The sequence below is a fragment of the Otolemur garnettii genome, unplaced genomic scaffold, assembly GCF_000181295.1.
Source record: "Otolemur garnettii isolate 467f Iridium unplaced genomic scaffold, OtoGar3 scaffold00144, whole genome shotgun sequence".
Lineage (NCBI taxonomy): Eukaryota > Metazoa > Chordata > Mammalia > Primates > Galagidae > Otolemur > Otolemur garnettii.
Window position 1 is genome coordinate 4,241,044 of NW_003852539.1, and position 9,651 is coordinate 4,250,694.

General features: G+C 40.2%; 1 protein-coding gene across 1 annotated transcript in view; it reads left to right on the plus strand.

The window, feature by feature from the left end:
• Window positions 1-9,651, plus strand: part of RRAGC (Ras related GTP binding C) — a 23,017-nt gene that overhangs the window by 5,074 nt on the left and 8,292 nt on the right. Inside the window, exons 4-5 of the mRNA XM_003798999.3 lie at window positions 2,568-2,682; window positions 4,412-4,554. Coding sequence (XP_003799047.1) covers window positions 2,568-2,682; window positions 4,412-4,554 — 258 coding nt within the window. The remainder of the gene's footprint in view (window positions 1-2,567; window positions 2,683-4,411; window positions 4,555-9,651) is intronic.

A 9,651-nucleotide genomic window follows, 5' to 3' on the forward strand; every position in this document is an offset into this window, starting at 1 on the left:
TTTGGCGGGTCCGGGCTGGGGATTCGAACCCGCCACCTTAGGTGTACGTGGCTGGCGCCTTAGCCGGTTGAGCTATAGGCGCCGAGCCAAAATATTCCTTTCTCACTGTACCTATGGTATCATCTTGGCCTTGTTTCAGTACTCTCACATCTAGAGTAGAGCCCTTTCTTGCACAGGGTTGAGTTCTTTGGTCAGCTCCTTAAAAGTTTCTTCTTTTATTATTATTTAATTTATAGATTTGCCTGCATACCCCTCTAAGCCCCCTAAAAAAATCTTTAACTTACCTATAAAGTGGTATATATAGTTTTTGTCTGACTTTGTTGTACATACATGTGAATGTATTGTGGCTACAACTATATAATGAAGAGCATACTCCTTGAGTGAAAAAGCAGGTAGAATTATCCACCGTGTTTAAATTGTTAAAGGTCTGCTCTGTTCTCTCTGTCTCTCACTCAAATACGTTATAGTAAATCTACATATGTTACTTCTCCACTGTACATCCTTTTAGATCTCCAGACTCCTGTTTCATTATCAATAGGACCCCTGTTCCCATTCTCTTTGATTTTTTTTTTTTGGAGACAGAGTCTCAAGCTATCACGCTAGGTAGAGTGCTGTGGTGTCATAGCTTAAAGTAACCTCAAACTCTTGGGCTTTAGTGATTCTCTTGCCTCAGCCTCCCAAGTAGCTGGAACTAAAGGCACTCGCCACAATGCCCAGCTACTTTTTGGTTATAGTTGTCATTATTGTTTGGCAGGCCCAGGCTATATTTAAATGTGTCAGCTCTGGTATATGTGGCTGGTGCCCTAGCTGCTGAGCTACAGGCACTGAGCCAATATGCTTTTTGTATAAATTGTAAACACCAGTTGCATTCTTTTGTTTGGTCAATAAATACTTAATGGCAGGCAGGGTAGCTAATGTAATCCTAGCATTCTGGGAGAAGTGGGCAGAAGTGGGAGTATCACTTGAACTCAGGAGTTTGAAACCAGCCTGAGCAGGAACAAGATACTGTCTTTACTAAAAATAGAAAAATTGGCTAATGCACTGGCATGTGCTTAGAGTCGCAACTACTCTGGAGGCTGAGGCAGGAGGATTGCTTGAAACCAGGAATTGGAGGTTGCAGTGAGCTCCAGTGATGTCCCTGCCTGCTGGCTAGGGCAAAAAAGCAAGACTGTGTCTCTAAGAAAAATAAAACTCCCAAATCTAAATATGTATGAGCACTGCTAAGGACATTGGGGAAGACTGACAAAGTCTTTTTCCTCATGGACTTAGATTCTCTAATGAGACAGCTGAAAAGCACCTGTAATTAAACACATAGTATAATCTTAAGTACTTATCACTGATGAAAAACAAATTAGGGAAAAAGTAGAATCAGGTATAGGAATAATATTTTAGGTAGGGTGGTCAGGAAAGAACAATTGAGGATACAACACTAAAAAAGTTTTCTTTGGCTGCCTCATGCCTGTAATCTTAACATTCTAGGAGGCTAAGATAGGAGGATTGCTTGAGCTCAGAAGTTTGAGACCATCCTGAGCAAAATGAGGCCCTGCCTCTACTAAAAATAGAAAAAATTAACCAGCATCATGGCAGGTTTAGGTTGTTTCCTCTACTTGGGAGGCTGAGGCAGGAGGATCACTTCAACCCAGGAGTTTGAGGTTGCTGTGAGCTAGACTGATGCCACAGCACTATTGCCTGGGTAACTGTCTGAAAAAAAAATTTTTTTTATAGGTGGATCTTGCTATGTTGCCTGGGCTAGAGTGTAGTGGCTATTCACAGGTGCAGTTGTAGCTTGAGATAGCCTCTAACTCCTGGGTTCTGGTGATCTTCCAGCCTCAGCCTCCCAAGTAGCTAAGATTTCAAACGTATGCCACTGTGCCCAACAAGGAGGTGACATTGTAGAAGAAACCTAAATTATATTCTTCCCCCCCCCACCCGAGACAGAGTCTCACTGTGTTGTCCTTGGTAGTGTGCTGTGGTGTCACACCTCATAACAACCTCAAACTCACAACCTCAAACTCTTGGCCTTACGCCATTCTCTTGCAGCCTCCCGAGTACCTAGGACTACAGGTGCCTGACACAATGCCTGGCTGTTTTTTTTGTAGTTGTCCTTGTTTAACAGGCCTAGGCCAGGCTCGAACCTGCCAGCCTCAGTGGTGCCCTAATCACTGTGCTATGGGCGCTGAGTCCTAAATTGTATTCTTATTTAATAAATGTCATATATTTCTTCTAGCTTTCTTTTGGTTTTTAATATTGGTTTTTGTCTCAGCTATGTGCTTAAAAACCACGCTTTTTGGATCATACTACAAAGAGGTGAATATTCAAGTTTCTGCATCTGAAAATGCTTTTGGCGGCACTACCTCAGTTGTCCTCAGTCTAAATACAGTAAAGAGATGTGTAGTTACAAGCCCGGTGGGCAATTGTATTTGTCACCTTGAATGGTGGGGATGGTAGGCAGGGTAAAGAGGCTATAATTGAGTTTTACTGGAATCAAATGTTACAATTTTATGTATTATGATAGTTGTCAACCTAAGGTGTTTCTCAAATTAATCAAACTATATTGTGTTTTTCAGCTTTTATTTGACTAGTATCTATGACCATTCAATATTTGAAGCCTTTAGTAAGGTGGTGCAGAAACTCATTCCACAACTGCCAACCTTGGAAAACCTATTAAATATCTTTATATCAGTAAGTGACTTCTTTAATTTACCAATTAGTTTCTTATTCCATTTTTGTTAAATGTATTTGTTTTAAATCTTCTGCATAAACCGGGTGTGATGGCTCATGCCTATAATCCTAGCACACTGGGAGGCAGAAGTGGGTGGATTGCCTGAGCTCAGGATGTCAACACCAGTCTGAGTCAGAGTGAGATCCCATCAGGTACCTGTAGTCCCAGCTACTTGAGAAACTGAGTTAAGTAAGAGGATGGTTTGAACCCAAGAGTTTGAGGTTGCTGTGAGCTACGACTCCACCGCATTCTACTGAGGGTGACCAAGTAAGATTCTGTCTCAAAAAAAAAAAACAAAAACAAAAGACTTTTTGATAAAATGGCTGAATCAGACTTAAAGACTAATGGCATATTTAACATGTAAAATAAATTAGAAAATAAAATATGGCTTGAGCTATTATTTTCTGAGTTATTTTCTTAGTACTCACCCTTTTTGTGTTTAAAATGAACTGATGAGGGCAGCGCCTTGTGGCTCAAAGGTGTAGGGTGCCGGTCCCATATGCAGGAGGTGGAGGGTTCAAACCCAGCCCTGGCCAGAACTGCAAAAAAAAAAAAAAAAAAATGAACTGATGAAAAATTTTCTTATGCTTTCTCAAGATTCTTAATCTTTCAGAAAGCAAAGAAACAAGGTAACCAGAATTTGGGGTACTTTATTATTTTTATTTTTTTTGAGACATAGTTTTACTTTGTCACCGTTGGTAGAGTATTGTGCTGTCAGAGCTCACAGCAAGCTCAAACTCTTGGGCTCAAGTGATTCTCTTGTTTCAGCCTCCCAAGAAGCTGGTATAGGCGCCTGCCAGAACACCTGGCTATTTTTAGAGACAAGGTCTTGCTCTGGCTCAGGCTGGTCTCAAACTTGTGAGCTTAGGCAATCCACCAGCCTGGGCCTCTCAGTGTGCTAGGATTACAGGTGTAAGCCATTATCCCTGGCCTAGAATTTTGGGTATTAAGTAAGAAGGACTTAAACATAAAAATTGTCTCTTGACACCTTCATGATATCTGTTTTCTGAAGAGTAGTAGCTTGAAAAGACTAGGTTTTGGGAATGTGACTTAGTTTAATCTCTGCCTTATTAGAGGGCTCATTGAAAAATTGATCTTTTCCTTTTGTTGCTAACTGTGTAATCTTAGTATCTCATTTTACATTCTTATTTTGAAGATTCAGCCCTCCAATAAATTTAGCATTTAGCCATTATATTTCCCAAACATTACTTTGGAAAAACAAAGTGTGATGATCCCCACTTTGACTCTTTTGGTCTTTCAGGTTATGCTAGATGTTGTTGTCAGATTAATTCTTTTATGTTTTTATAATTGCTCTGTAAAGCCTTTCTGGGAGAAGGTCGTTCACATCAGAGATTGATTATATAAGATCAAATAGTAATAGAGGATTATTAAAAATGTAGCATAGCTTGATTTTTGGAGAATTTCTTTGATAATTTTTTTGTGATATCTTAGAAAATAACTCATTTAAGTAAAGAGGAAGAAGAAAAATGTTTGGCAGAGCACAGAAATAATTCCACTTTTATTATTTGGTTAATAGAAGTGTCTTTCAACCCAGTACTATTTGTTTTCTGATATTGGGTTGTATAGTTAAAAATGACCTTGTGTGTTATTCAGTAATTCAAGATTTTTGGTAAGATGCAAATTGTAATTCTTCAAAACTGAATACTTCCTCAATTTTGTTTTTCCAAGAATTCAGGTATTGAAAAAGCTTTTCTCTTTGATGTTGTCAGCAAAATCTACATTGCAACAGACAGTTCCCCTGTGGATATGCAGTCTTATGAACTTTGCTGTGACATGATTGATGTTGTAATTGACGTGTCTTGTATATATGGGTAAGTTATATACATGTTTCTGGAAGATCTTAGGTGGAAGACCTACTGGCTTGCTTTGTCTAGGAGATTAATTTCTGAAGCCTTTGGCAAGTGCTGTATGAAGTCAGATTATTCTCACTGTGGTGCTTCAACTTGGAGCAGGACTTTCCTATAAGTGGGCTGCAGGATCTTACTCCTTGAGAGGATGGCCAGGGAAAGTTGGAAAGAGTGAGTAGCATTAGACTTATTTATCACTGTTTTTACTGTGCCTTCTCAATACTGGGACTTAGTTAGATTGAGAAACTAGACTCACTTTTTTATTCAAACCATTTTTAAATAAGTTCTGGTTCCTAGTTTAACTGCAGGCTTTATAGAATAAGAGATTACGAATTTTTCAGAGAGCAAAGAAACAAGGTAATTAGAATTTGGGGTATTAAGTAGAAGGACTTAACACATATAAAAATTTGACCCATGCAACTAAGTTTCCAAAATAAATTTCTAAAATATGAGAGCTTCTGTATGTAAATTCACCAGCCTCTATATAGAAATTACTAAGAAGCCAGCAAACAAATGATTTTGTAGAATAAGCAAGGACTAGTGAAAACTCTGGGCAATTACTAGCATTTTGAAAGCCAGTAACATTCTCTGTACCTTCTAACAGTCCTGATTTCTTAGTATATTAACATCAGAACTCCCAAGATGCTTTAATATCTCCTTTGCTTTTTAATACCTGTGTTCCCTATCTGTTCCTCCTCTCTGCTCCACCCAGTCTAAACTTCTCCTTTACCTGTGACTCTACCCTCACCTTGGTCTTTCTGATTTGTCAGTGTCTTTCTCTAGCTGCCTCTTGCATCAGAGATGCATTTGTCTAAGCTGTTCTTTACCTGTCTATTCCTGTCCTCCATTTCTGTCTTTTCACTTCTGTGGTTACACGTTGTCTTTCGTTTTAATTCTTTCAATAATGAAGATGAGATGATGTTGATTTACTGTGTTACTTAGTAAAGTTTCATGTTTTTTATTCCTAATTTTAAGAAGGAGTAAGTATAACATTTTTTTGTTTGTTTGTTTTTTGAGACAAAATCTCATTTTGTCACCCTGGGTAGAGTGCCATGGCATTGTAGTTTACAGCAACCTCAAACTCTTGGGCTCAAGAGATCCTTTGCCTCAGCTTCCTGAGTAGCTGGGAGTACAGGCTCCCACCACAATGCCTGGCTGTTTTTAGAGATGTGGTCTTGCTCTTGCTCAGGCTAGTCTGGAACTTGTGAGCTCAAATGATCTACCTGCCTTGGCGTCCCACAGTGTTAGGATTATAGGCATGAGCACTATGCCTGGCCCTAATATTTGCTTTTTCCTAGAAACAAATCAGAATTTTATAAGCCAACTTTTTATTTATTTATTTATTTTCAGACAGTTTCTCTGTCATTGAGGCTACAGTGCTGTGGTGTTAAGTCTAGTTCACAGTAACCTCAGACTGGGCTCAAGTGATCCTCTTTTCTGAGACCCTCAAGTAGCTGGGATTACAGGCATCTGCCACAAGGCCTGGTTATTTTCTGTTTTTAGTAGAGATATGGTCTCTCTCTTGCTCAGGCTGGTCTCAAACTACTAAGCTCAAGCTATCCTCCCATGTTGGCCCCCCAGAGTACTAGGATTTATAGGTGTGAGCCACAGCACCTGGCCTAAAACCAAACTTTTTTTTTTGAGACAGAGCCTCAAGCTGTTGCCCTGGGTAGAGTGTTGTGGCATCACAGCTCACAGCAACCTCCAACTCCTAGGCTTAAGCGATTCTCTTGCCTCAGCCTCCCAAGTAGTTGGGACTACAGGCGCCCACCACAACGCTTGGCTATTTTTTTTGTTATAGTTGTCACTGTTGTTTGGCAGGCCCTGGCTGTATTCGAACCTGCCGTCTCTGGTGTATGTGGCTGGTGCCTTAGCCGCTTGAGATACAGGCACCAAGCCCTAAAATCAAACTTTTAATAAATGAATAAAATGTAGTCAGAAAATTTATTTTCAGCATAAGATACACTATAATATGTGTTATACTTTATAAAGTATATTATAAATAATGTCTGTTATCACACTGCTTATTTTTTATTTCTGTTTTTAAATTTTAGATTAGTATAAGGGTATAGAAGGTTAGGTTACATGCATTTGTTAGGTGTAGTCCAAGTTGTAGTTGTGCTCCTCAGGAGGTGTGCCATATACCCTTACATTATGCCCATCAGGTGAGAGCTTCCCAGTCTTCCTCCTCTCTCTATTTTCCCCCTCTCTCGCTCCTCCCCATTTGAGTTCAGTTGTGTTTTCCTTTTGTGCGAGTATGTGTGTGTCTAGTGGTTTCACATTAGTATCCCATTCTTTTTTTTTTTTTTGAGACAGAGCCTCAAGCTATCCCCCTGGGTAAAGTGCGGAGGCATCACAGCTCACAGCAACCTCCAACTTCTGAGCTCAAGCAAGTCTCCTGCCTCAGCCTCCCAAATAGCTGGGACCACAGGTGCCTGCCACAATGCCTGGCTATTTTTTTTGGTTGCAGCCGTCATTGTTATTTTGGTGAGCCAGGTTGGATTCGAACTCACCACCTTAGGTGTATGTGGCTGGTGCCTTAGCCACTTGAGCCACAGGCGCCAAGCCTAGTATCCCATTCTTGTGATACTTTATGAAGTAGAATGTTCTCCAACTCTATTCAGTTTAATACAAAAGCTATAAAGTCTCCATCTTTTTTATGACTGAATAGTATTCCATGGTATATATATATACCATGGTTTATCAATCCATTCATATGCTGATGGGCCCCCTGGGTTAATTCTACATATTAGTGGTTGTAAATTGAGCTGCTATAAATATTCTAGTGCATATGTCCTTGTAATTTTATTTTGGGGATAGAGTCACTCTGTCACCTGGGTTAGAGTGCCATGGCATTAGCCTGGCTCACAGCAACCTCAAAACTTCTGGGCTCAAGGAGTCCTCCTGCTTCAGCCTCCCAAGTAGCTGGTACTCCGGGTGCACATCACCGTGCCTGGCTAATTTTTCTGTTTTCGGTCTCAATGGGGTCTCGATTTGCTCAGACTGTTCTCACTTTGCTCAGGCTGGTATCAAACTTTTTTTTGAGACAGAGTCTCACTGTATTGCCAACCTCAAACTCTTGGGCTTAAGCGGTTCTCTTGCCTTAGCCTCCCAAGTAGCTGGGACAACAGGTGCCCACCATAATACTTGGCTATTTTTTGGTTGCAGTTACTATTGTTGTTTGGCAGACCTAGGCTGGTTTTGAACCCACCAGCTCTGGTGCATATGGCTGGTGCCCTAGCCACTGAGTTACAGGCACCGAGCCTGGTATCAAACTCTTGAGCTCAAGCAATCCTCTGGCCTTGGCCCCCAAGAGTGCTAGGATTACAAGCATGAGCCATCACGTCCGGCCATTATCTCACTATTCTTAACACATTTCTAACTGGTCATTATTTACCCAGTAACATGGACAGTATCTGTGTATCTGTGTAAAATTGCTGGTCAATAATGTGTTAACATAGCAGCTGGTCCCTGATTCATTTCTCTCATTCTTAATTCTCAGTTGTCTCAGATTCAGCCTATTTTATTCTTTTTCTCTTCTTATCTCTCAGTTGCTTATAATATAAAATCACTTAGTACCTCTAACAACACGTTGACTGGCAGTTTTATGTGAAGGGTCAGCAGTGTGTTAATACAATCTGCACATGTAATTTGTGTGCTTATTATAGTTTCATTTGCTTCTTACTTGAGTCTTGATTTACATTTTCTGAATGGGTAGTACATTTGACAGTTTTAGTTTGATGATTGAAGTAGCTTTGGACCCTGTATGGTTCACTTTGCAAGTATTAGGATTTTACAGCATATAGAATAACACTTTATGTCTTTTAATTAAAAAAAAAAAAAGTGCTGTGTTGCCCAGGCTAGACTCGAATCCCTGGGCTTAAGGATCCTCTTGCCTCAGCCTCCCAGATAGGTAGGACTAGAGGTGCTTGCCACTATGCCTGCCTTAGAATGTACTTCTTCTAGTTTTTATATGCTGGATCCTTTTATTTGCAGACTGTGTCAGCACAGAATAGCATGATGGAAGATTAGAAGCCTGCTATATTCCATGCATCCTCAGTAAACAAAGTGGAAGTGTGAATGCATGGATTACTGCTAAGTCAGAGAAAGTGAAAGTGTAGTTGATAGTTAGAATCCATTTTGTCCCATGATATTTGTTAGGAGCTTTTCAGTTTGTTGTTTCAGGACTAACCAGGTTACTTTCACTTTAAATTTGTTATACCCTATTGTGCCCTACTAGCAGCCATTAGGTTGGTTGTCTACTAAGTATGGTTCTCTTGATCTTGACCTTGCTACCTTGGCATATTTTGATGAAAATTTAGACAAGCATGTTTTCCTACAGTCTTAAAAATTGTTGAAACAGATAAACATAGGAAGCAAATACTGAGCAGGTGGCCAGGTGTGGTGGCTTACACCTGTAATCTTTGCACTTTGGGAGGCTAAAGCAGGTGGAGTGGCTTCAACTTAGGAGTTTGAGACCAGTCTGAGCAAGACCAAGACCCCGTCTCTACTAAAAATAGAAAAAACTAATGTCACATCATCGTGGGTGCCTGTAGTCCCAGTTACTTGGGAGGCTGAGGCGAGACGATCCTTGAGCCCACAAGTTTGAGGTTGCTGTGAGTTAAATGTCACAGCTGTCTACCAAGGGCAATGGAGTGAGATTCTGTTTTAAAACCAAAAATCAAACTGAGTAGGCTTTTTAAGATCATTGGCATACTTTATTCTTAATTTTATTAATTACAGCTAAATTAAATCTGTTTAATCTCCAGACTTTGAAAAGAATGCAATTTTCTTTCTCACATTAGGGTGTGATCCAAGATCATATGCTGCTTTCACATTAGAAGCTTTGTAGCTTTCACAGCTGTTGGCTATGGGTGCTGGCTTAGGGGATCTTTAGGGGATCCGTGTTGGAGCTTGTTGTCAGTGCTTCTTCTCACTTTTCTTTCTTTTTTGAGACAGAGTCTCACTATGTCACCCTCAATAGAGTACTGTGACGTCACAGCTCACAGCAACCTCAAACTCTTGGGCTTAAGTGATTCTCTTGCCTCTGCCTCCCAAGTA